A 27,098-nucleotide genomic window follows, 5' to 3' on the forward strand; every position below is an offset into this window, starting at 1 on the left:
ATTCTACAGGTTCATGCTTTTTCAAGTATTAGTTGAAAATACCACAAACCACTATATTATAACATTTTTATTACATCATAGTTGAAGGGAGACAAATGTACAACGAAACACAAATTAACAGGATAATTATTGACAAAATGTTGTCTACTCCTCTCCAGAGGACGGCAGAACAATGGTGCTGGGATCGTAATAATTGTCAGTCATGAGGGGAAGACCCTCGGCTTCCCTCTGTTTGATCAACCTTTCAGCTTCCCGGCGAGCCCACTGCCTCATACTGGAGGAGAAAAACATGATCGAGATGGAGATTATGGACATTAGATTAAAGAAAATGGCAAACCATTATTCCTTCAGATTACATAAAACAACAGAAAATGCACAACTGGAGACCAATGCATCGAAGCAAACCACTAATTAGCAAATAAATGTAGGTCAAGATACAACTAGCTTTAAATTACAATGATATAAACGCAGCAAACTCAGCCTCCACATTGCCCTATTTAACAGCAAAATGATTTTTTCCAAGCTTCAAAATTGAGATGTATGTCTTAAAATCAAGATAAACCCTTACACATGTTTTTTTGGGGACCTCATCTTATGCCTAGTTATTATTTATTTTTTTAAAACCTTTTGAACAATTACAGCACAAAGTCATCAAGAATATTATCACGCTCTTCTTCAAACATTCAAACAGACTGGATAATCGATATAGATACCATCTGTCCTCAAAACTCTTCCCAAATATAGAATAATACATTCCAAAACATTTCAGCTGAAGTAATGTGCAAAATATAATTGCATAGTAGTGAAAAGGAGGAGCTTCACAATTGAGTTATACATTTCATGGTTCACTCATGACATATAAAAACATATGTATTAAGGATATTAGATTCTGATTGGTCAGTCACTGTATTTCCATGCAAAATTACTTACCCATGATCTGGTAAATAGTGGATGAAAGTCCCTCCAACAACTATGGCCACAGAAATGCCAAAGAAAAATGCCAACCTCATGTTCCATTCATCCACAAAAGAGTCATGATGATGGAAGCCATGGAAATCTGGATTCTGAAAAGAATATCTGCCATTTATAAACTTAAACAAGTTTACACAAACATCACTGCAGCAACAGAACAGAAACATAGCAGACACAGCTTTGCAATATGCAATCCCATGCATATAATAAATGGAGTTGGATCATACAGTGCACAATGTAAACATGTACCTGTCCTGATTTTAAGATTTTATTGAGCAGCCCCCGCGTGTCAATTAACCGACTGATAATTACTTTGCTTGCATCATACACATGAGTTTGTGGTCCTCTTAACTTACCTTCTCAAACGGGCTGACCTCTGCGTGTGCATGACTGTCATGAGCAGCGGGAGACACGGGCTGCAGATCAGACGCCACCGCCGCTCCAGACGCGCTGGACTTCGGCGTCTGCGACACGCAGCGGCTCCCGAGCGCTGAGCTCAACCGAGCCCGGTACAGGGTGGGCCAGATCCGGCTCAGGCGTGAAGCCATTTTCCCCGATTCTCTGTACTCAGAAGCTACTGCTCCAGGTTATTTTTTTCCGGGTTAAAATGAGGTTCTAGACGTTTTCTGCGATCTTCACCGCCACCCGGTGTCGCGGATGTATTATAACGCAGGAACGGTCAGTTGTAGGAACCATTGCCAAACAGCAGGTGCCTCCGTTTCGACTTCATACGTTTACGAATTATTTTTTTAATACCATTACAAACCCATATGTGCAATTTTCAATTCACTAATCTTTCTCATTTTACATTTATATCATATTATCTGTACTCTCTGCACACACATATACCCCTGCAGAGTACACCATCTGTACTTTTCATATTATTCTGTATAAGCTCTTCTTCTGTACTTCTGTTTTTCTTCATGCAAGTTAGATTAATATTCTGTGAGTACCAGACGTTTATGTTAAAAAAGGTCAAATTTCCTGCACTCTAACAGCTTCAAAATTTGCATTAAAAAATGCTTTTAAACGTGTACTTGGGGAATAGGTGATACACTATGATTTAAAGCATAAATTTATCTCTAAGGTACATGTGTGTGCCGTCAGTTGTCTTCATGGGTTTGTTATCTGACTGCAGAAGCAGGAAGTTGTCAAAACCACAGATGCTTCAGCTCTTCAACATGTTCCTCCCTCGCAAGAAATCCAGTTTACACGCATGAACTTTTGCAAATCTCTTTGTGTCACATAAAAATACACATGAACACATTCTGGTGGCGCTAAAGATTAGACCATCAGATCCTTTTTGAATTCACTACAATAAAATATCTTGAAAAAAATGCTTTATATTTATTCAGTGTACATTTAGTCTACATATGGTTTTAAGTAACTTAGGAGTACAATACAACTACAGTACAATACTTTTCAAACAGTGTGAAGTGTACAAAACATTACTATTTAATAACAAGCTATTAACAAACACTGACAATATTAAAAAAGTATCCTTTTTTTAACAGCATGTGGTCTTGGCATCTAGCAAAAATAACCTTCCTTCATTCAAATCAGTCTTAACATTGAGGAAGAGAGATTTTATTTTTCTTCTGAGGTTAAGGTATTTCCATATCTCCATTTGTAGAAAAACGCTTGTCAGATTCACACCCCCCTCTGCTTTCCATATTTTCTTTGCTTTCCTCATCCTGCTCATCTGATTTCTGCCTCAAACGTAGTCCTGAATCCTTCTGCGAAGGGATGCGAAAGCTGGAAAAAGATCCGCCTACTGAGGGCCGTTTTTCTAGATGATGCAAGCAAAAAAAATATATAAGGAAGTTAGAGCGAGTGTATTTATTGTGAAATCAGAAAAACAACGGTGAATTATCTTAAAGAAGCTGTCTTAAGGGAATGAGGTTACATGCATTTTTTTCTCTGAAACCGTGGTTAAATCAGACCTAGATTGCATGCCACTCACAGTCTTTGCATTAACCTCCTACTCAACCTATGCTGAAATGCCAAGTTAAACTAAAGATCTTGATTACATATATAACGTTTTAGATGAATCTTCTCAATATCAGCCAAATTCAAACCATGAAGCATACGAGCTGATGAGGTTATAGTCTTGTTAAAGGTAAACAGTGTGAAGGTGAACGAGATTGTGTTTTGTGTCTTGAAACTAACCTAACCCTAAGGTAATGTGCATACCTCCTGGTCCAATTGGATGCATTAATCTGTTCATCTGAACATTCCAGTGTTTAACATTGGTGCTGGCCTGACGAAGCTTCCTTTGAGCAGCCTGTCAGAATAAAACAAAACAGACTTCTGTCATCATCAGTACATTAACAGAAAATATTACTAATGAAGGTCTTGCAAAAATACACTACTGTTCAGAAGTTTTGGGTTCGGGAAGACTGTTTAAAGGGTTAGTTCACCCAAAAATGGAAATTCTGTCATTAATTACTCATCCTAATGTTGTTCCAAACCCGTAAGATTAAGATATTTTTGATGGAATCTAAGAGCTCTCTGACCCTCCATAGACAGCAAGGATATTACCAAGATCAATGGACAGAAACATAGCAGGGACATCAGTAAAATAGTCCATGTGACATCAGGGGTTCATCCGTAATTGTACCAAGGTCTTAATGGGTTTGGAACAACACAAGGATGAGTAATTAATGACAGAATTTTCATTTTTGGGTGTACTATCCCTTTAATGTTTTTAAAACACATCTCATATGCACACCAAGGCTGCATTTTTTTGATAAAAAATTCTATTTTAATATAATAATATATAATATAGTGACAATGTAAAAAAAAAAAAAAAAAAAAAAAAAAAATAATAAATATATATATATATAATATATATATATATATATATATATATATATATATATATATATATATATATATATATATATATATAGTTTAAAAAAAAAATTGTAATTCATGTAATTACTCCAGTCTTCAGTGTTACATGATCCTCCAGAAATCATTCTAATATGCTGATTTGGTGCTCAATAAACATTTCTTATTAATATCACAAACAACTGTGCTGCTTAATTTTTTGATGAATTTAAAAAATGTTAACATCTTTACTGTCACTTTTGATCAATTTAATGCATACGTTTCTGTTGAATAAAAGTATTAATTTCTTTATTAAATACATAAACACTTTAAAATGACAGTGTAGGTCTCTATCAATAAAAGTAAGAATTTTTTCAATACAAAAACAAATAAACAAATACTTTTAAATGGTAGCGTAGGTCTTGCATTAAAAACAACAACAAAGCCATACAAACTATAATATATAAATCGGAGCTAATCTCTGTGCCCTTGTTTAGATCAAAACACCGTTGCAGAACTCACCACCACATCCTGGTCCACTCGGTGGCGATTGGCTCTGACCTCCTCCAGCTGCATCTGTGCCTCCTCTAGAGCTCGAGACTTACTTTCCATTTCCTGTTTGAGCTCTTGTTTCTCCCGCTGGGCACGCTGGATGTATTCCTCCTGCTCCTCACGGAGAGACATAAGGGCCTTCATCTTCTCCTCTTCCTCAGCCAGTAGCCTGTAACAATAAGGCAGTAAGCGATCAAGCACAATGCAGGTTAAAATAGCAATAATGTGTTCAAATTAGACATGTTTTATTAGCATAATAATTTAAGAAAAATGTGCATCACTGGATGGAAGAACTTCTGATGTGGCACAAATTTTCTTATGATCTTAAATATTTTATCTGTTATATTTTATTTGTCACGTAATTTTTTTGTCTAAAATCTTAAAAAAAAATAATAACACTTTATATTCAGTGTGGTCTCAGATTAAATGTGCACTCAGCTGTATAGTAATATTTAAAGTGTTTTATTGCTTACAATGGCATTACATGTATGTTTTGTAACAGTAGTCGAGTCAAATTGTATTTACTGACCTAGAAACAGGTTTTATTTCTATATTTCTATATCTATTATATATCATTATTAGGAATGTATATATTCATTTCGCTGGACAAATATATTTATGTTAAAAGAGCCTCTTCTGTCTATTACTTCCTCTGGTAACTTCCTCTTCATTAATTCCTGCATAACCTCATTCACTTTTACATGAGAGAGCTTTTAAAACATTATTATTATTATTATTTCCTCCCTGAATAGTACTAAAGTGTTTTAGTACCTTGTTTTGTGAGATACAACCCAGCAAGTTTAATAGAAAATGCAGAGAGGGCACCAAACAGTCTGCAGATGTGCCACTGAAAAGCCTGTTATAACACCAGTGTGTTTGTGTGCAAAACTGAGTTGCTCAACAGTGTTTGTGTGCTGCTGCTCACCGAGCCTGTGCGTAGCGGAAGGCCTCTTCGTCCTGCCTGGCTTTGATTTCCTGTTGTAACGCCTCTTCTAGCCGCTGCTGCATGGCCTCCAATTCTTTGATTCGTGTTCTCTGTCTCTCAGCCTCGGCCTCCTTCAGTGCCATCTCAGCCTGCATGCTTGCCCGCGCCTGCACACAACCAAACACACGGCAGATATACCTCACACTGACCTATCTTTATCCACGTATCAGAAATGAATTCAAAATGCTTTTAAATTCCAGTTTAGTTACTGCATTTAAACTGATTTCAAATTGAGGTAGCAAACAGGATGCAAAATTACAATTTGTATTTAAATGCAAGATAGACAGACAGACAGACAGACAGACAGACAGACAGACAGACAGATAGATGACCTCTTCAGCCTCTTTGAGCTGGATCTCCAGGGCCTGCTGGAGTTGTTCGTGTTGCTGTCGTCTGCGTTGTTCGTCCTGCTCCAGCAGCGCCTGCGCCTGCCTTTGCGCCTCCTTCAGCAGCTCCAGCTCTGCCATCTTCCGCTCGCGCTCCTCCTGCAGTGCCCGTAAGCGCTGCAGCTCCTGCTCCTTCGCCTCCCGCCTCTTCTCTCTCTGTTCCCGCTGCTCACGCCGTTTCAGCTTTAGGTCCTTATGAAGAGAAGTTTTGCCCTCCACATGCAGCCGGATGGCTGTTTGGATAGCTGGCAGAAAAAAAGGAATAATATAAATGCAAAAACCCCTAAGATGTTTTTAACACCTTCAAGTCTCTATGATAATTGACGCTTAAATTTATGGGATTTTTTTCACCTGTTTTATTATCCACCAGGTGAAAGTTACATAGGTAAGTTTCCCTGTGCAGTTTCATTTTAGAAAGTCTCACAAAAAAACAGTGAGTAAAAAGTCAACCTTCAAAATGTCACAGGTTTCCACTAACATAGGCGTTTCCAAACCACAGTGACAGTGATGCATTGTATATAAAAAAAAATGTTTAAAGGTTACACAACAACAATGGCCAATTGTAAATGTTAAGAAAAGTGTCCTGATGAACAAGGTGTCTCTTGAAGAAAGGGAAACTAGACAGGGAGATAAACATCTTCAAACTCCCTACAATCTACAGAACACCTGACAAATTATCAAAAAGCCAAATCATAATGCATGCAGACCTGTAGTCCACTCCTGCCTCTGTTTGGTGTCAGATGCACTGAGTTCATAAGTCTTGGTGAGCGTCTTCAGACAGAACATACACCTCTTCCCATCTCTGTCAGGAAGAACTTATATACAGAGCAGAGAAACATTTCACATACGGCTCTGTTGATCACAGAAGCAGATATTCTCTTTATATCATGTGTTAATGGACAGCCTATTGGCTGCTGAAAATGCTGACAAGTTCCTGTGTCTCATGCATTCATGAGGTGGTACTGATACTACACCACTCTAGAACCACACCAGCTTTACTTCTAATAACAACACATGCAAACCACAGACACAGACACTTGTACACTTGTTCCATACCTCTACACAGCAGTTTCCATCTAGCTGAATGTTGCCTTTGCGGTCTTTGCGGTCCTCACTAGTGAAGTAAATTAAAGTGCTGGGTCTCAGGGTGAACCAACGCTCAATCCAGTTTCTTCTCAACTGACCTTTCTTCCACAGATATCCCTGGTATCAAGAAGCAAGGATTTTTTTTAAATAAATCAAATATACCCACAGACACATAATTGCACAAAGAGCATTTGCTGAAAGTTGTTAGTATTTCAGTATGTACACGTGTCACATACAAATATGGATTATGATGTTGTCATGTTTAACAGGATCTTTCTCATGCCATAATATGTGTATTTAGGGTGTCATACTACTGATATTTTAAAAGGATACTGAAACTTAATCACGTTATTTACCTTTGTTTAGTGTGTAACGCCAGTCTTTATTTTTTATATATATTATTTTTATATTAAATGTTGTTTTTCATTGAAATGGTCAAAAATTATAATAATTCTAATTATAATCATAACACTGTTACAAAACAATTTAAAATAAATGCTGTTATTTTTTAACTCTTCAACTTTAATAATAAAAAATGTTTCTTGAGGAGAAAATCAGCATATTAGTATGATTGCTGAAGGATCATGTGACACTGAAGACACTGAACACACTAAAAATTCACCTGTAATTTCAGGAATAATTTTCACTTAATTAAAAAAAAAAAAAACAGTTTAAAAAAGTTTAAAACACTTTAAAGAGTTTTAAACAGTTAAAAAAAAAACCTTTTGAACAGTAATATATATATAGAACTTAAAATAATAGGTTGGTAATATATATATATATATATATATATATATATATATATATATATATATATATATATATATATATATATATATATATATATATATATATACACACACACACACATATACGATTTTTATTTTGCAAAGCTGTAACTACACTTATAGGCTTTGGGCCAGGGTTGCCAGGTCTGCAAAACAAACCAGCCCAATTGGTACTCAAAACTAGGCCAATCACAGCCAAAACTAACCCAATCAGTTTCTGGAGAGTCAAAACCTCCTTCCAGGGGGTTCCTAATCTAAAAGAACAAAAATAACAACCCACAGCAACAGTATAAAAGTAGCCAAAGTATGGGGGGAAAACCGTGGACTTGGCAACTCTGCTTAGAGTAATGGTTTAAGAATCAACCATACACAAACTCATATGATTTAAAGGACAAATGGTCTGGTTTCCTGAGAAGGACATTACAACACAACAGACACGATTATCAAATAAATACTAATATAAATTGCTAATACCTCTTTCAACACATCACCCACTATTTCCCGGTACACCTCCTCTATTGCCATACTGATGGTTTCTTTGGCAATGCCCCTCGTTAGTTTCCCAGAATTCATCATCTCCAGAAAGGCCCATACAATGAAGCCGTTCTGCTGAACAGAATCTTGGGAAATGAAGTCTTCCAGTTCAACACAGTTCAGCTCAACGCTCATAGCCATGCATAGCTTCTTCAGTAAATATTCAACCTGTGAAAAAAAGCGATAGTGTGAAGATAAAAGCAGCCATCTGATGCTGCTGTGGTGCATTTAACAACCAGCTTCAAAATACTGTGTTCAAACAGCACTTGTTTATGTTAATACTGCGACTACTACAACTGTTTTATGAAACACCAGCATTTATGTTTGTACTCTTCTGTGAAACTGTCACAAGTTACATTTTACCAACAGTTGCAAAACAGGGCACAGGAAATCAACCAAGCTGCAAGACAAGAAACCCCACAACAGCGTTGGGAAAAAAAGACAAATTCAGCAAAGACACATTAAAGAGAAAGAGTAAAAAATGACGTTATTTTAACTATGTAAATGCAGTTGCCAAAAATGATATCAAAAAAAGTCTATAATATTGTAAACACTTTGTAAAAGCTTGATTGTATTATCTTATATCAGCCAAATCAGTGACAGTGACATCTTCCCAGTGACAGCCACATCGCCCTTATTTCTTAACGAAAGCTATTTAAAGAAAGCAAATGACTGCTAGATTGAAACATATAAAAGCATTGTGCCGTTCACAATGAAAGCAGACAGGGTACTGATGAACATGACATAGGCTACTAGCGGATTTGGCCCTATGATTATATCTGAAACTGAAAAACCTGCAAGGCTTTTGATGGTAAACAGTTTCGGTTGAAGAGGAAAAACAGAAATAAGCAAAAGGCATATAGCAAATGGTGGTCCTGTGGTTAGCAGCAGGTTTACAGTGCATGGTGTGATTTACACTCAAGTTTTCAGCATTCAAAGTCAGGAGAGAGATACAGGTACAAAACATATTCTAGTTTTAATAGGAGTACTATAAAGACTCCAAAAGAATTTGTAGAACTGTGTGAATATCAAATCTCATCATTGATGAATCTCACCTCATCAGGGATCATGACCAGAGGATATCTGTCCTCTGAGAGAAATATGAACAGACACCAGAGCCGGAAGGCGTCTTTTCCAGGTAAAACACACTTTCCCTCTGGTCGATAGTTCTTCTTGGCAGTAAGAGTCCAGCAGAGTTCGTCCACATTCTCTTTAACGAACGTGCCTTCCACCACCTAACAGAGGAGACAAACACTTAACAAAATTATTTCCTGTTTGACTTATACTGACCGGCAGATATACCTACATGCACAAAAAACACATGGTCTTACACAGGATGATATATAAAGCCTGTCTCTCCAAACAGAATACATACTGTGAGAAAATAAGAGAGGCTGTGTACCTTGTCCAGGATGTATTTGTTGAGGTAGGGCATGTATCCCTGACTGGACACTGGACCGTCGTCATCATCTCTGAAGTGTTCCTCCAGAGCCGCTGGGTCGTGTGGGATACACAGAACCGTGTAAAGATTATGAGACAAGACCTGCAGAGCAACAGCACAGATCTTAAACAATATTATATGCCAAAACTTACATACACACAAAGCATTACATGAGAATTTATAATGCTACATATCTCCAAATCGGTTCAGATGAAGAAACAAACTTGTCTACATTTTGAGGGTGAGTAAATTTTCCATTTTTGGCTGAACTATTTCTTTAAGTTTTCCACCATTTCGCAGTTCAGAATAGACCTGAAATGAGATTTTCAGACGCATAAATATTTCATGCATCATTACAACCTCGAAAGGAAGTAGGGCACAGGTCTGCTCTATTTATAAACACTCATTTTAGTATTCTCTGCACACACAGAGGTTTGATTTAACCCACAATCATGGGATCAAAAGTCATATTTAATGAATTAAAAATATTTAAAATAACACCAGGCAAGATTTTGAAACAAATAATTTGCTGATTGACTCACAATAGCAACAGCAGGGCTACATTGCATTACTTCTCTAACTTTTCTCAGGAACTTCTCTAAATGATTCTTTGAAAATGACAGAGCTGACGTTGTGGACTAGACAGCAGTAGATCAAACCATGATGCTATAGAAAGTACAAAGAGTGTGATCTCACTACACACATCCGGTGACCACCGTTCACAAAGCTTAAGATTCGAAGTTGAACAGTTTGAGCTCATTTACAGCTTCAGACCCAAAATGCCAAAGAGTCAGAGATGCTCTGTTACAGCTGGTCAGCTTGAGATATGGACTGGACAAAACCCTAATCATGGGACTGCAGTCTCATGTATATGATATAAAGATCAGACATAACCTTTATACATGCAGAACAAATGAAAGAGAAAGAAAATAAGAATTCCCATTAAAATAATGTGACTCTATGAATGAACAGCTCTCTTCAGTCTTATAAATGGGCAATTGTAAAAGTAAACCTGTGACCCAGATATTCAGTAAGTTCACTGTAGACCATGTGGCACAACACACAGGAAACACATCACAAGCAGTTAAACAAGTGCATGGCATCTTTTGAGCATAACATGGTTAGAAAAAAACAAACAAAAAAAAAAACAAAGAAAACTTATGCTTGAGTTGATTACTGCTCCTCCTTTCTGTCCTTCAGATCAAGGGATGTGTTAGAGCATTTTAAAACCTTGAGATCTGAGAGCCGTACGGGACCCCATTTTTAATGATTTTATTTTGGGAGTCAGTCTAGTTTGAGCTTGCGCTGCAGTTTTTTCTGTTTGAGTTGAGACTTGGACACCTTTCCACTCTTCTCCACATCTAGAGCGGTGAAAGCGTACCAAATGGACTTGAGCAGTTCTGAGCGCAAGTCCATGACTGCAGCAATTTTACTCTCCGTTTATCCTTTTTTCACTGCCTTCTCTTTCTCTCACCACCCACACCCACAGCAAAAGTGTGCATCCTCGGACAGGCAAATTACACCCCCTGCTGGGCCAAAACTCAATCAAAAAGCAATAAAGTTCATCGCAGTTTGATTTGAACTCAAAGTAGAAGGCATTAAAGCAAAAATGGGTATATAAAAGTTCTTTCGGAGATCAATGAAGTGTTATCTCACACAGAAATTATTACTCTTACTGGGGCCAAGCCATGTTAAACTTGCCATTTTGGAACAAACAAAAAAAGGTCTGCAAGAGCCAAATCCCCTTTTTAAGTTAATATCTCGGTCTATTTATAAGCTAAGAAAGAGGAAGCACCCATTTGGCTTTGTGAAGTAACTAACTCTTTTAAAATAAATAAATAAATAATTTATATATCTAATATAACACAATCCCCACATGAAAGCCATTTGCAACTTCCAAGACTCCTCTTAAACAAACAAACAAATGAAATTCATAATTAAAAAAAATTTCTGGGTGACTATCATGAAACCAGTCAAGATATTTCTGTCAAAAAATAAAAATCACACACTGTAAACCATAAATCAAAAGCAGCTTATTGAAGATCATTAAAATGTCTTGCATTTTGACATTTTCATGACGGTTTAACATTACCACACATTTACAAAAAATAAATAAATAAATAAATTAGTGCTGTCAAATGATTAAACGCATTCAAAATAAAAGTTGTTTACAGAACGTGTGTGTGTACTGTGTATATTTATTATGCATATATAAGAAACAGTTTGTTTATTTATTAAATATATTTATAAATAATATAAATTATATGAATATACACATATGCATGTAAATACATGTAAATATTTTCAAAATATATACTGTATGTGTGTATTTAAAAATACACAGTTCGCACACATATATTATGTAAACAAAAACTTATTTTGGATGCGATTAATCTTTTGACAGCACTAAAATAAATATACACCTTTCTAGTATTTATTGTACTGGATTTCATTTATGGAGGTTTTAATTTAAAGAAGCGTGTTTAATGTAAATGTAAAAAGGATCTTCAGGAAATATGCACCTTTCTAGTATTTAACAAAAAAAAAAAACAGTGGTGTGAAATTTGAATTCACAAAAAATCTTCTGTAAAAAAAACGTATCAAAAAAAGCAGGATCTTCAGGAAATAATCTGCAGATAGATAAATATTTAATTGTAACATCACATAAACCATAAAACAGGATAATGTTGCTATTTCAAATATTCTGATGAAAAGGTGAGAATTCTGCAGGAATCACGACCCGTTCTTTAAGAACTGCACAACTAGGTTGTTTATTTTGTGATAACTGATACAGGATAAATGTTATACATTCTTTTTTCAAAACACTGATATTTTTCTGTCATTTTTCTGTTTTAATATGTAAAAATTACACCAAACAAAAGCAAGGATTTGGCGAGATCGATATGATACATGATCTGGATGTTTAACAAAATCGACTATAAATCATGAGCAGTGATTGACGGGTGACACTGGCGATCCTCCGTTCAGTTATAAGAGACGATGAAAACAAAGAACACAAAACAGAACTAAAACAAGGACGTTACGGATGTGCGGCAGAGAAACATCATTTTTTCAAGTCATCATTCATAGCCAAGAAAATGCACACAGAATAATCTTTCTGCTGTATATATGCAATTGCTCGAGCTCTTGAGTCGACTTTACTGTACAAAAAGACATACAGATGTTGTAGACATACTTTAAACCTAGTCTCTCAATACTTCAGTATAAACAAAACAAAACTCTGATTTCAGGAGCTAAAATCTACAATGGGCTTTCTTTAAAAAAAAAAAAAAAAAAAAATTATTGACATTCGCATTTCTGAAACGTCTGGTAACTGCATCGATCATGATGGACTAGTGTCGAGATGTGATGCTTTTCAATGAAGCATTCCCTCCTTTGAGCAGCTGTCTGTCCTCAAACCCCTCCTGTCTGTTCGCCATATTTCAGCCAAGCATGTTTAAGCTCAGCCATTTGAAAGAGTGAGCGAGAAAGAGACAGAGAGAAAAGAGAGAGAGAGAGAGATCACCAAAATCCATCCCAAGGCTTGAGGTTGTTACGGTGAGGCGGGGGCCTTGCTGTTGTAGTGCACCTGGTACCTGTTGACATGTAAGCCTTTGACTTGCATGGAAACACAGGTGGTCTTGCAGGGGATCATGTCCTCATCCTCTTCTCCCATGAGCCAGTCCTGCACGCTGCGCTCGGCGCCGGAGGACACATGCTCGCTCAACCAGCCCCGGTGCCAGTGCTCGAAGCGCTCGTGCTGGGCCCGTGCTACTCTGTGCTGAGACTAGAGGAAGAGATGGGACAAAAATAAATACACTACTAGTGGCTTTTGCACCATGTGGTTCTAGGAACTAGCCAACATGGTTTCGCCCACGAGCCGTTTTCCTGGCTGCATTCGCACCGGCAGCAGGAACTCTGAAGCGTCTTTATTTGTGCCATTTACAAACGTCAACAATGGAGGATGCTGTGATCAGAGCTGTTTTTGTTGTGTGTCGAGGGAGTCGTGACATAAATTCACAATTTATGCAACTGAAAAATCATTAAAAAAAAAAAAGGTTAAATATCATCGAGGCTGAGAAAAGAACACAACGCTGCAGACAACAGGTAGCTAAATGGCGTTATAGCTGTTTTCCATGTTGGTGGAGAAAATATTTTTACAAATGCCGGGTAACTGGTGTTTCGTTTGCATTTGGCCAATCGGCGAACACTTGCCACACTGGTAATTCCTATAGAACTGTTTTAGACCCTATTCTAAGTAGGAGCTAATTGAGTTCCCAAAACTGACTAAACATGTTCCTAGTTCGTGCAGTGTGAAGTTGCGAACTCACCAAAAAGTGGGAACTTCTGCCAGTAGTTCTAGGAACTATGAAAAGGTTGCGAAAAAGTGCGAAAGCCCCTACTTTTAAACGTTTGGTGTTAATTAGAATTCTTTTTTTACTTATTCAGAAAGGATGTGTTCAATTGATCAAAAGTGAGAGTAAAGATTTTAAAAATATTACAAAAGACGTCTATTTCAAATAATTGCACAATGATTCCAAATCATGCGGCACTAAAGACTGGTGTAATGGCTGCTGAAAATTCAGCTGTCATCACATGAATAAATTATATTTTAATATATATTAAAATAAAAAAAGTTCATATTTCAAATATTAGTGTTTATTAAATAAATGAAGCCTTATTGAGCATAAGAGACTTCTTTTGAAAACATTATAAAAGTCTTACTGACCACAAACTTTTGAATGAAAGTGTATATGGGAATATGGTAAGATATGGGAAGCATTTTCGTCTCTTTTAAAAGTTATATGGTTAGCATCATTTATTATTTGAACTGAACAGTTCTACAAGTATTTTTGAAAATCATTTTATAGAGACTGCACTCATTTAACTAACGAAATAGTAGAACGAAAAATGTATATTGACTTTAGAAATGTTCAGAATCTTTTTGTTGTATTTTACGAACATACCCTCCGAGCCTTCACCAGGGCCCCTCGGCGGTACATGTAGTCTTCAGAGTTCATCACAAACACCATCTTGTGTGTGTTTAGTTTGAAACGGCAGTCCAGGTTCCCGGCTGTCTCCACACCCATCTTCCGATGCCACTCTCTCCGACAGCGCATGGCTTCCACCTGCTTGAGCTGCCAGCCACGGAAATGCCTCAGATTTCTAAAGGTGAGGTGCAGAAAAAAAATGTCAATCTAGTTTCACCTTAATTCGACATTACATTTGAACAAGCAATTTTTTGTTTATATCACAAAAGCAGTGTACGACTTTATACAAAGACAATCAGCTTCAATTTATTCCAGAAACAAGGTCAGATAATATGAGGGGTCTAAAAAATAATAAGTGTTGCTGAGAGAAAGCAAGTAATATTGGGCCTGTAAACAATAAAACAAATTCATGCACCTCTAAACAAATGAACAATTAAGCTTCTGGCTACAAAAGAGAAAGAAAAGGCATAAATAACACAGGTTAAACAAGTGCAAACATGGTTTTTACCTGGGAAGAAACACAGGCTTGAAGTAGTATCCTTCTGTCTGAGAGCATACAGATTCAGTTCCTATATACTGCTCCATATAATTAGACAGGCTCTGAAACAAGACATAACAAATATTAATGCACTAGAAAACAAGATTACACTCCTGCCTCACCAAATCAGATTACCCTATTAAATTTGACGCTTTTAAAAATGTATATGAAACCCCCCCATGTTTCAGAAGTATTTTCTGTTGTAAAAATACAGACTTTGTGTGGAGGTACCTGAACATCCAGCGGGTCATCGCCTTGGGCCTCCTCCGTGTCCAGCAACTCGATCGTTAAGGTCACCTGACCTTTGTTTTGAATGAACATGACCTGATGAGAAACAGCCAAGAAATTACAAATTAAACTAGGCAATTACAAAACAAGCATGACAATTCATAGGATTAATGCAACTGAGGAGGTGAACATAACATCTGAATTTAGATTTCCACAAAAATTTTGGTCATATGTAGGGACAGCATTAGGTCAAGCACCTTGAAGCAGTTCTCCTCAGCCATGACTCTCTCAGCCTTCCACTGGTAGCTGGCCTCCCAAGCGGCACGGACACACTGGGACGAGAGATTGCCACCAGCAGCACCCCTCTTCCTCTCGGCCAGGTACAGCTCAGTGACTTGCAGACACACCTCATCACTGACCAAGTGCTGAAGCTGTTGGAGTCAATCAGACAGAAGAGCATGTTAACAACTAAGCAAAAAACAAAAAAATTTCTTGTATGTGTAAGCGTACTTGGCAATATAGCTCTTTCTGATTCTCTGATTCTGAAAAACAAGCATTTAAAACAACATTTTCCTTGCTTTTTGAAATATAAAAGTACTATAACATTCACAGCCTAACAATGTTTTTTCATTTGTTTTTCTATGTAGACGTGCTAGACGAACGTGTATGAGCGTTGCGCTCACAATTCACACGAGCGCGCATTTTTAAGGTGCCATGTCAAGCTAAAAGAATTTCAACTTTTACACGCAGTGAAAACAGTGGTTCTATTAGAAGACCCTGGAGGCACGGCAAGTGGTGCAAGCTTTTGTTTACAGAAGCAAGTTGGCATGGCAATTGTTTTATTTGACAGAAACATGGCAAAGGTGGCATTTTATGCTGTGCTTTTTTTAAACCATTCCCGAGTGCTGCATCTCATGTTTTTAGACACAAAGACGTGTTCCTTAAGGTTCCCTTCCCAGTCACCTCACTCCGACCATTTAAGAAACACAAACGGCAAAAAATTAAAAGTTATTTGGGAACTTTTATGCTTATGATGCCATAATAGGGCTGAATGATGAATTAAAACAAAACCAAAATCGTATTGCAACTTAAATGCAATCAAATTAAATAAATTTGCATGCCTGTTCACATACAATTGACTATTTTAATATCTATTCAATTAAGATAATGGGTGAATCAGAACTGAGGTCATTTACATAAAGTATTCCAAGACTACAAGAGCAAAACCAGTCATTTGTAAAAGATCTGCGAGTTGAAAAATGGTGGTAAAGTTTATGGCACCTTTAAAAGTACACAAATGGCCCAAGAATCTTAGCTCGGTGTAATGCAACTCTTCAACCCACCTGTCTTACGATGTTCTGAATGAGCTTGTCGATGGTAAATCCGATGTAAGCGTGGATGGTGAACATCTCTCTCAGGGTGTCCTCGTATTGCGTGGAATCCAGGTTTCCATCCAGAAGACTGCGTACCATGTCTAAAAACGCTGGGTAATATTCCTCTAACTCTACTTCACCTGATACAACAGACATTACTTGTAAAAATTTGTGCAAGCCTGTTAATTTAGTTCTAAAACTAGATTAGTAACTATCCCAAAGCAAATGTTGTGCATTTGCATCCAATGCAAAACTTGTGTAGGTGTGAGTGTACATGTGCATCGTTCAGGAAATCTACTCACTGGGCTGTTTTAGACGCAGCTCCATAGCCAGGTCGTTTGCCTTTTCTCTGCGCCCCTCTCCCATGAGCAGCCGTTCCCGATTCTGCTCCGCCCTGTGTTCCAGTAACTGTCTCTCGGCCTGCCTGTAAACCCTTAGCAGCCGTGAGCACAGAGTCTGGTGCAGCCGCAGGAAGAAGTACCAGTTATTATTGACGAAGAACAGGTTGTAGACTCCATCCAGCTCCTTCTGGTGCTCAGCCTCTGGATCCCGCAGATCCACCGCCTCCCCTTCTGGATTCATACTGTGGGCAGCTGTAGAGGTGTCCATGCTCTCAGGGGAAGTGCATCGTCTTCGTCTAGAATCACCATTCAGCTGTTGCTGGCCACCTGTTGTTGAGACTCCAACTCCTGTGGCAGCACCGTCCTCACCCTCGGTTTCCTCGTCCGTGAACTCCTCTGTCTCGCTAAGCTCTCCACGACGGGCGAAAAAGATGTCAGGGACAAAGTGCTGGATGATACGCTTGATGTGGTCCTTGTCGTCCTTGTGGATGGTGGGTTGTCGCTTGACATGGTAGATGATGAGGGAGGCAGCGTCCTCCAGGATCTGTTTGTCTTCGTAAGTGAAGATCATGTGGGGTTCACTGGCTGAATTTGTGCCTGAGCCGTCACAACCTTGCTGGCCCACGCCGCCCTCGTCTGTGCTCTGCTCCTGTCGCTGTAGAGCGAAAAAAAACAAAAGCTCTAGTTATCTGCATGACATATGAGACTCTTGTAGCAAGCGACCTGAGATGAGATTTCACACGGTGCACTCGGTTTTTATTGAGCAGGAATGCGAATTAAAATGGTGACGATCAAGAAAATGTGATGAGTTCTTATCGTTTATATGACAATAAAGAAACAGATCTATGTGCGATTCCTAACTTAAACTGCTGTTACATGGGACTGTACTTGTCTCAGTTCAACCCATCCAGAAGATTGTGTCATTTATTGTGAAAACAAACAAATAATTCCAAATGTTATTTTAGCAAATAAAACATATCTGGTCTATTGCATTCCCTAAGAAACATTCTCCAAGTTATGGATGCTAATAGGGTTTGAAAGTGGGAAAAAAAATCTAATAAAATATGACCGTGAAAATTGAGAAGGAGAAAGAAGTGAGAAAGGATTTGGGGAGTAAAAAAAGATTTGATACGTAGCAGAGCAGAATAATTTAATAGTTCAGTAAATTGAACTAAAAACTGAAATACCTCCTGTCTTTTTTTACATTGTGGGAGAAGAATAAAAAGAAAAGGTGCAAAACAGAGCTTGATAAGACTATTTTGCTGAATAAAAACAACTAGCAACTTAAATGGTGTTATAGATGCAATGATTTAAGCTTTTGATTTTTTCAAATCAAATGTCACTGACTGAATTAATGAGTAGAATGTTCACTGAACTCACACTTGTCAGTTGTCCACAATTTTAGTCCTTTATTAACCTCCACTGTGACTACATTTAGTCAAGTCTATGTCATTATCATCATAAACTGAAATGATTACTCCTAATGTTAAAATAAAGTAGTATATGAAATTAAAATGCAAAATGGTTCAGAATGAAGACCAGATTTGAATTTGAAAAAAAGCTCTTTCCTAGATCCTGAGAACGAGTCGTTAGAGCTTCAGAAACAGAAGATCAGCTAAACTCACCTCATCATAGATGCTCTCTATTTCATTGAGAAGACTCTTGGATCGAAGAGCCTTCATGTCATTCTGTTTGAAGTTGACACCCTGGTGGTCCAGTGATTTCAGATATGCCTTCTCATATTGCTCTCTCCAGATTTTATTGAAGCCCTGCTGAGCCTCCCTCCACTCCTCCTCTTTGGCTTTCAATCTATGGCAAGAAAATCTTCAATTTATTCTTCAGTCAAAATGTCATTTCTGCTAGACTGAAGAACTCTTAAAACTTTAGAAACACAAATGACTGCAAAATTAGGGACAGTGTAAAAATTACATCCACTATTTTCATTTTTGATTAACCATCATGACTTTATTAACTTTATTAACCCCATCATGACTTTATTAACTTTATTAAAGGTTTTTTTGTGAACCTTTTGAGTACGACAGGAACTGCAGTGGCTGGACTCCTCTTTAACCCCTCTATGATTTCTGGAGCTTTGTCACCGTAGATACGATAGATTGCACGACGCTGGATGACCTCAGAAGTTCCACCCAGACAGTCATCCAATCGGAAGCGCTCTTGATCCTCCGGCGAAAGGCGGGATAATTTCTTCTGCACGCTTTCCAAAACTCTTATTGTTGCCAAATTAGTCTCAAGCACAACATCCAGCTACAAAGCAGCAAAAAAAAAAACAACAACTGAGTTTGAGTTGAAACCTAAATCTCCTGATATTTTTCAAAGAGATCATCTTACCTCAAACCTCTCATCCTCACAGCGATGAAGTTGCTCTTCATATGGTGTTTTCTTGGAACTCACAAAAGTGGAGTCTTCTGACCAGGAAGGGAATGAGACCCAGATATCATTCAGCACCTACAACAAAACAATGAGTTTAAACCATTTGTACTACCATCAGGTTTCTGCCCCATGACTGAAGCCTTAGCAATAGGTGGATGCACTTTTTAAAGATGTCTTATACACCAGCCACTTCAGATTTGGCATGAATATCTAGCTTATTTACTACATACAAAATTACTGTTTACAAACAAGCGTTTGGCGGCGACACCTCCGGATTCTCCAAGCACTCTGGAAAAAGAGCTATTCATGATAAATGCTTCCATTCAAATTCAGCTGAAAAAAAGATCAGCGTGGGGGCTGAAACACCCCATTTTCCAAATGATTCATGGAGATTTTGGCTTCTGCGGATTTGTACCATTATCTGTGGATCGGGACCAACCCAGGATTTGTGTCATCATTAACGCCTCTCCTTTAAAGACCTAACGGCCGCATGGCTGATATTTTTGTAATGGTAGATTTGCATCTTTTTATCTTATATTATTAGCATACTGCTGAGGTGAAATATGCATTAAAGCAGTAAAGAAAAAAAAAATACACGTGCAAACACAATTATATATTGTCAATAATAAGTATGAATACTGAAGTAATATTGAACATATAGACAATAATTCTATTTATATGGCATTATTAATTATATTAATAACAGTACAAACATTACATTGCTTCCATAACATTTCACAATTTCAACTATTTCTGAAAATGCAGTACCTCTTTGCATATAGCAGTTCGGCCACTGCATTTGGGTTGCTGGTAGGTCTTGGGCAGGGCTCTGTAGCTGGAACCCAGGCGTTTACAGGAGGCGTAATCCACTTCTCTGCCTCCACCCTCCATGTAGCGGTCAGAGAGGCCCGTGATGGCATGAGACAGCTCTTTATCACCCAAAAATGACTTAAACTGGGTGTACAGTTCTGGAAACTTCCTACAGAATGAGGCACCAGTGGCATATGACTCATGACCGACATGAAAGGGCTGCGAAATGCACCATATGAAAACAAACAGGATTAAATAAACATGCCCTATTTAAATCTTTCTCACCCCAAGAATGGAGTCACAAGCTGCAGGAGTTCGGCCCCTGAAACCACTTCCTGATTGAACAGAGCTATACAGCGTAAGAAATTCTCGTACACCTCCTGACTCTTGAGCAGACGCCGAACCTAAAAAAAAATTAATGAAATTGTTCAATGGCTGTGACTGCGTAATAAATCCTATAGCAATGGCTTACTTATTACCACTTACATTTCAGAGCAATTTTGTTTATGAAACGCACCTTGTCAAAGAACGTGAATTCCCGCAAAACTCCATGCTTTCCGACAGAGGCAAAAGATGGGTCCTTGGAGCAGGAATACTTCATTTTTTTCTGTGAATAAAAACAAATAAATTGTTTAAGCACAAGTAACCCGCATATACTGCAGGTCTTTAGGACACAGGGGCATATGGTATCCATGCTTTGGCAGAGTTTTGTGAACTCTGACCTTCAGAAGGGGGGTCATGTGGGGCATTAACATGGGTCTAGGCCTCTTCTTGCTGTGTTTGTTCATTTCCTCTTCTTCTGCTTTCTTCAGACTGTCTTTGACAGGCAAAGAACCTCCAGTAAACTGGAATCAAAGACACAGTCAGAATTAAATAAATGAATAAATAAATACTTACTCTACCTTTCAAAAGTCTGGGGTCAGTAAAACGTTTTAATGGCTTCGAAAGAATTGACTTAGGCACTCCAAGACTGTATTTGTTTGATCAATAATAATAAATAACACTGTAAATTTTATTAAAATTTAAAACAAGAGTTTTCTATTTTAACATATTTTCAAATGTAATTTATTCCTGTGATGGGAAATCTGAATTTTCAGCAGCCATTGCCCCAGTCTTTATTGTATATGCTGACTTGGTGCTCTTATTATCCATGTGGAAAACAGTTGTGCTGTACATGTGTTACTGTCACTATTGATCAACACAGTATGATACATCCTTGCTATAAAAAAAATAATAATAAATAACACAACACTTACTGACCCCCAAACTTTTGCATGACAGTGTAAACAACTGAAAATGTTTAAGAGGAAACCCTTTTGTTGCAAATCAAATGCAAGACACAAGAAATTTTTATAAAGTAGAAAAAGGTCATTTTCTAACCAGAGATCTCTTTGCATCAGGCAAAAACTGGCCAAACTCTGCAAGCAGATCCTCTTGACCTTTGAAAAGGCTTGCCACTTTAGAAAAAACCTCATCTTCGGTCATTCCTCCAGTGCTACGCCCTCTGCTCTCCTTCACCTCCAGCTGCTCCTTCTGCAGATGGACACAGGACGCACAAATCAATGAACATCGATAAGTTTACAGGATGGGTAGGAAAACAGTCCAAGGGTCTATTTCCTTCAGCACTAGTAGGTAGTAGCCTAGTTTCAGCCTCAGGCAGAACACCCACTGATGGCCCACAGTCCGTTCACTGACAGTCTGGTGCATGCTGCATGAAAAAGGCAGCCATCTGCTAAAAATCACAAGCTCCAATCTGATTGGCTTGCTGAAACGCAAGACATCCACAAGCAGAAATGTATATTTAATGTCTGTGAAATTATGAGAACTTAATACTTTTACAGTGACAGAAATTCAGATCACAAAGGCTACAGACATTTTTGCTGACATAAATGGCAGATAATAACAAGGAAAGTTCTTGACCAGAATATGCTGCGTAGTGGACCAGACTTTATGTCGATATTCAAAAGTCTTGCTCTGTGATATTGGTGGTAGCCAACCGGTTATTATCTGGGATGGTAATACAAAAGGTTGCAGGTAGGGTCAAACCTCAAGGAAAAAAAAAAAAAAAAATGGATAAAAATGTGATTTCACTATTGCTCTTACCTGGTATGTATGTAGAATTTCCAGAAAGGCCCGGTAGGTTTCTGGGTTGTCCAAAAATCGGTTTTTGATCTTATTGACGTAACTGATGGCACTATCAAACTCCACAGGACTGGGCTCTGATGTGGGAGGGGACACAGACGTGGTGGCCGGCTGTGATTGGCTCTCTCGGCTGGGCAGAGGAAGTGACAACCTGCTTGATTGTTCGGGAGGTCCAGATGATGAAGCGATGCTCTCCGGAGAGGTCACAGCTTCATTTGGAGCTGGTCCTGCTTCAGCCACTGCTGATGAAGAGGCACTAACCACAGAGCTGCCCGAACTCCTTCCTGGTCCCGGAGAGACCTGACAGAAAAGAAACCAAAGAACAGCCTTACTTTAATACACCAGGAAAGCCAACAAGCTGATTTGGTGCTCAAATGCATTTCTTACTATTATAAATGTTGAAAATGATTGTGCTTTATTATTGTAAACTCCGATACATTTTTCAGGATTCTTTGATGAATAGAAAGCTCAAAAGAACAGCATTTGTTTGAATTAGAAATCTTCAGTGCATGTTTGATCAATTTTATTCACCCTTGCTGAATAAAAGTATTAGTTTCGTTAAAAAATATCTTATAAGCTGTCTGTTGCATTTGAGAAAACATGGTATAAAACAGTCATAACTGGTATGCTTAAAGGTAAGAACAATTCATCAGCAAACTGAATTCATCATAAAACTCTGTGTAAAGTTGCTTTGAATGGAAATATCCAGAATGGGTGTACATACATGTAATGAGTTTATTATTATTTTTGAGTTATTACAACTATAAATGTTGACCATGACAATCAAAACGACATGGAAGCAATAATAAAGCTCTTATAGATTTTCATGAAATAACGGCCCATTTATTCTAACACACTAAGCTAATGTCATTTGGACTATTCCCTGACAGTCTATGTGGCATGACGTCACCGAAGTGTGAACTCAAAGGAAGCCAGCAAGGGGCCCATTTGGGACAGGGCCAAAGTCAACATGAAATCAATATCAACCCCATTTTTTCTCTTAATACACATTCCTGTCTTATTGTGCACAGTTTATCAGTGCACATTATTCCAAATAACTCAATATTTGCCTTTGCAGTCACTCATTAAATTGAAATTACTTGCTCCGCCTCTTCTTTTGTCTTCTGCCAGAAAGTCCATGTGTAATTGAAAAGGCAAAAAAAAAAAAAAAGAAGCCAAACAGCCATTTAGGCATTGTTTTAGCAAACTTGCATTCTAGTATGCAACACATGCTTCACAATCTATTCAAGTCCCTTTAGCTAAAAAAGACCTACCCTAAAGTGTTTTTCTATCAATATCTTGCTTCATTCAGAAAGGTCACACAAGTAAAATTAGTTGTGAATGTGGTACAATGATGACCTTTTCGTGGTTGACGAACTGAAACAGTTTAAATAAAGAACAAAACACAGACACCAATGCCATCAAATAGTAAACTGAAGCACCTCAAGCCCTACCTGTGAAGACAACGGGGACTGAAGAAATGCCATTCCATTCTTGGGAATTTCGATCCGATAACCAGGTGGTAGAAAGGCATTAAACCCCAGGACAAGGTCCGGATGCCCATGGAAGAGCTGAGAAACTCTGTTGATAACTCCTGGTGTGTCAATGCTGTGGATGGAGACATCAGGAATACAATCACTGAGTGCTTTTTGTGCATTGAAGCACATTTAAAGTGCACAGACACCTACATACCTTTGAGATTTAAACTCTTTCATGATATCCAGAAACTTATTGTATATTCCCGGATCATTTCCGAACCGTATTTTGACTTGGTCCAAGTAAGATAAGGCATCCTCCACCTGCAACAGATATAAATCTTGTTTACCCAAATTATGTTTCCAAACAACATAATACAATATATACATAGGTATACACAGTTACAAAAGTACTGTGGTGGTACCATGATACAGTAAAGGTATGGGACAGTAATAAAATGCATTTATGTCAGTTACTTTTTTGACAAGCACAATGGAAGTATCTTGGAGCATAATGCAAAAATACATGAATTTCACTTGCATTATATAAACTAAAGTACCATGGTATGATAGAAATAACTACACCATATTACTGCCACAGGACTACTTCTAAGCTACGCTGAAGAACACCATGGTACATGGCCAAAATACCATGGTGGCATTGTGGCAATTTGTTGAAAAGACAGATGTGGGACATCAAGTCCATTTCTATTGTGGAGCCACATCACATTGAATGACTTTGCATGTGCTTCTACCATTAAAGTAACATTGTCTACATTCTTTGAATTATGCAAGAGAAACGAAAAAGCACTTTGAAATCTAAACCACCACACACATACAAAAAGCTAGTTATTCGATTTTTCCTCTCTGTTCACAAGAACAAAACCCAACGAGGAAAAGAGAAAGAGAGAGAAAAAACGCACGCCTAAATAAACCTTCAAGATAAAAGAACAATGTCCTTCCCAGACACTTCGATGCAGAAAACGGACCCAAATCAAGCGGTCTGGGAGAAAAAAACAGCCGGTTTATATTCTCTTTGTGGTTTTATTAATATTTAGCGAGGAAAATAAAGGCTCGCTGACTCTTTTAGCTTTGCTGCGTTAGCACTAGTGCTAGTCACAACACACAACAACCCCGCTACGGTTTCACAACAAAAACAAACAAACCGCGAACAAACTGCTTTTTAACAGAGAAACGCTTCAGATATGCTTAACGTAACATACACTTTTAATTTCTTTCAAAGGTCGGGTTAAATCGAAAACAGACACATTTATGACAAAATCAGCTGTTAGCAAAGCAAAACCCCCTTCTTTCTCGTATCTACGTCAATTATATCAAATAAACCGATTTAATTTTTAACAAACGATGTGTGAAGTGTGATTTTTGGCGGAGCCACAATAAATATCCACCGGTTTTTGTTTTAACAAAGAGCAGCGGTGAAAACACGACCGCGTAAGGAGAAAACATTAGACTTTAATTCAGCAGATACACTTCTATCACGTTTGACTGGTAAACTAGCATTGCTAGGAATCTGTGCGTTAAGCGACAGCAAATCGACTTTTCCAGCTTGAAATTATGTAAATAAGTGCGTAAGATTTTCAAATCCATTTACACACACTCTCAGTGTGAATGCTTTGATATGCTTCATATGCATATGAACAGCACAGCACTTCCTAATACACAATGCGTTGTAAGAGAGAAGGAAACACATGCACTTGCTGCAATGCTTCTTACCTTTAGTTTCTGAAAGTGCTGCTGCTGGACTTGCTTCTGAACCACATAGGCCTTGTCTTGGATCGGGTTGATTTGCTTCGCAGTGCTGCTGCGAGCCTGAATTTTCGCCATGGTGCGTTTCTTTCCCCACCAACAGCCACCGAAGCCACGAGGATTTACCGTCCCTCCGTGTTTGTTTGCAGGTTGTTCTGGCGTACAAAAATCAGTTCGTATCGGGGGGCCACCCAGCTCTCTTCCCCCCACAAGTCCGGTCTACTTTACCGACGGCCACCCAGTTAACGTTACTCCAGTATAGACTTCCAGCTCAAGCCCGCAAGTGTGTTCAGACCTCTCAATCTTTACTAAAACTACACCGTCAAGTGGTCGGATCAAGAACGAGCCCCCATCGATACCCGCGAAAAGAACCAGAAACAACGCATGTATTTTATTTTCCAATGGTCGTAATATTTAAACAAATGATGTATGTCTCTTTAAATTCGGCGGCAGCTGTGCGCTCGATCCTAGCGTCCGGAAACGGAGGGAGTTGTGGAGGAGATTTGAAAAGCGCATGCGCACAAACCGAAAGAAGGCGGAGTGCATGGGATCTCAGCGGCCGCGGGCATGAATGGGATCATACACACACGTTTTTTTTCATTGGGAGAATGTTGTAGAAAAGTTGTTTTGCATTGATTTAAAATGTTTTATGACTCATTAATCGCTTTGACCGGTAATTCTGATCAAATTTATTATATATTCTAGTTTAAAGATGACATTTTCTACACTATTATTCATTTGTATGTATCAGAGGTTCGTTTTTGAATGTCAAAGTTCCCCACCACACTCTAAATGACAAATTGTATTGCAAGTGTCATGTTTACTCTTGCTTTAGTCATACATTAAAAAAAAAAAAAAAAAAAAAAAATCACATTTGAATATTCATTAAATTAGTTACTGGAGTCAGTCTCTTGTTTTTGAAAAGTAAAATAAAAAGGCTGACACAAAATGAAGGTTTTAAAAATAAGCGTGGTTTATAAAACCCAAATATGACAGGATCACCAAAGTGTATACATAAACACAAATGAGATCATCAGTGGAACCATCATAGGAATACACTCAACATTTACAAACTACTCTGTAAAAGGGGGGACTCTTGAGACATTTTATCTCTTTTTATAACTATTTAATCACAGAACCACAAGTTTTTTCTATTTTTCTGTAAGTCTTTACTTACTCAGTAATACAACCATCTATCGACTACAAACAGTGTCACAGTCAAGTATTTAAGAAGGGATACAACATCAAGATAGGAGTTAGAAAAGATGCAGAGATATCAAGCACTTAACATCATGGGTTTAGCAAGCAATCAAGTCGACGTAGTTTTCCCCTCATGAAGAAATGATGTCAGGGCTTGTGTATTATTCCAGTTCTGTATTTCAAATAGTAAAAAAAAGTACAAAATAAAAACCCTACATTTTGAAGGTTCGTCTCATAACAGAACCCCTAGATAGGGTGTTAATGAG

At 38.0% G+C, this 27,098-nt stretch overlaps 3 protein-coding genes across 5 annotated transcripts; all 3 read right to left on the reverse strand.

Annotated features, from left to right (window-relative positions):
* Positions 1-52: 52 nt before the first annotated feature.
* Positions 53-1,593, reverse strand: ndufb11 (NADH:ubiquinone oxidoreductase subunit B11). The gene is made up of 3 exons (XM_019076469.2): positions 1,329-1,593; positions 931-1,064; positions 53-274 (listed from the first exon to the last, which is right to left on the reverse strand). Exons 1-3 carry the CDS (start codon positions 1,518-1,520, stop codon positions 145-147), a joined length of 456 nt encoding a protein of 151 aa, XP_018932014.1. The 5' UTR covers positions 1,521-1,593; the 3' UTR covers positions 53-144.
* A 704-nt stretch (positions 1,594-2,297) lies between these two features.
* Positions 2,298-11,388, reverse strand: LOC109059277 (differentially expressed in FDCP 6 homolog). Of its 2 annotated transcripts, none has more exons than XM_042729486.1 (11): positions 10,899-11,388; positions 9,538-9,680; positions 9,191-9,370; positions 8,076-8,303; positions 6,784-6,930; positions 6,435-6,543; positions 5,674-5,972; positions 5,282-5,448; positions 4,327-4,525; positions 3,142-3,256; positions 2,298-2,761 (listed from the first exon to the last, which is right to left on the reverse strand). In XM_042729486.1, exons 1-11 carry the CDS (start codon positions 10,990-10,992, stop codon positions 2,577-2,579), a joined length of 1,866 nt encoding a protein of 621 aa, XP_042585420.1. In that variant the 5' UTR covers positions 10,993-11,388; the 3' UTR covers positions 2,298-2,576. The 2 variants fall into 2 exon arrangements, with proteins under 2 accessions (XP_042585420.1, XP_042585421.1); XM_042729487.1 differs by having other exon boundaries at positions 3,166-3,256; positions 10,899-11,380.
* A 939-nt stretch (positions 11,389-12,327) lies between these two features.
* LOC109059284 (paired amphipathic helix protein Sin3b-like) lies at positions 12,328-26,147 on the reverse strand. 2 transcript variants are annotated; one of them, XM_042729489.1, is made up of 20 exons: positions 25,600-26,147; positions 24,083-24,189; positions 23,845-23,998; positions 22,352-22,690; positions 22,169-22,255; positions 21,629-21,781; positions 20,971-21,093; positions 20,766-20,855; positions 20,534-20,652; positions 20,207-20,417; positions 19,397-19,513; positions 19,074-19,312; positions 18,673-18,856; positions 17,009-17,702; positions 16,677-16,846; positions 15,591-15,764; positions 15,337-15,429; positions 15,076-15,167; positions 14,544-14,742; positions 12,328-13,363 (listed from the first exon to the last, which is right to left on the reverse strand). In XM_042729489.1, exons 1-20 carry the CDS (start codon positions 25,708-25,710, stop codon positions 13,130-13,132), a joined length of 3,690 nt encoding a protein of 1,229 aa, XP_042585423.1. In that variant the 5' UTR covers positions 25,711-26,147; the 3' UTR covers positions 12,328-13,129. The 2 variants fall into 2 exon arrangements, with proteins under 2 accessions (XP_042585423.1, XP_042585424.1); XM_042729490.1 differs by lacking the exon at positions 22,169-22,255 and having other exon boundaries at positions 25,600-26,146.
* Between the last annotated feature and the right edge of the window lie 951 nt (positions 26,148-27,098).

The sequence above is a fragment of the Cyprinus carpio genome, chromosome B8, assembly GCF_018340385.1.
Source record: "Cyprinus carpio isolate SPL01 chromosome B8, ASM1834038v1, whole genome shotgun sequence".
Lineage (NCBI taxonomy): Eukaryota > Metazoa > Chordata > Actinopteri > Cypriniformes > Cyprinidae > Cyprinus > Cyprinus carpio.

Coding starts and splice junctions, on each gene's coding strand:
- ndufb11 (XM_019076469.2), bottom strand. CDS start 1,520: ATGGCTTCACGCCTGAGCCGGATCTGGCCCACCCTGTACCGGGCTCGG. Junction 1,065..1,328: donor AGGTCAGCCCGTTTGAGAAG/GTAAGTTAAGAG, acceptor TATTCTTTTCAG/AATCCAGATTTCCATGGCTT. Junction 275..930: donor CACTATTTACCAGATCATGG/GTAAGTAATTTT, acceptor TTTCTCCTCCAG/TATGAGGCAGTGGGCTCGCC.
- LOC109059284 (XM_042729489.1), bottom strand. CDS start 25,710: ATGGCGAAAATTCAGGCTCGCAGCAGCACTGCGAAGCAAATCAACCCG. Junction 24,190..25,599: donor AGCACTTTCAGAAACTAAAG/GTAAGAAGCATT, acceptor TATCTGTTGCAG/GTGGAGGATGCCTTATCTTA. Junction 15,168..15,336: donor ATGACCCGCTGGATGTTCAG/GTACCTCCACAC, acceptor GTCTTGTTTCAG/AGCCTGTCTAATTATATGGA.
- LOC109059277 (XM_042729486.1), bottom strand. CDS start 10,992: ATGGACTTGCGCTCAGAACTGCTCAAGTCCATTTGGTACGCTTTCACC. Junction 9,681..10,898: donor GGTGTCCAAGTCTCAACTCA/AACAGAAAAAAC, acceptor CTGTTGCTCTGC/AGGTCTTGTCTCATAATCTT. Junction 5,449..5,673: donor AGCTCAAAGAGGCTGAAGAG/GTCATCTATCTG, acceptor GGTTGTGTGCAG/GCGCGGGCAAGCATGCAGGC.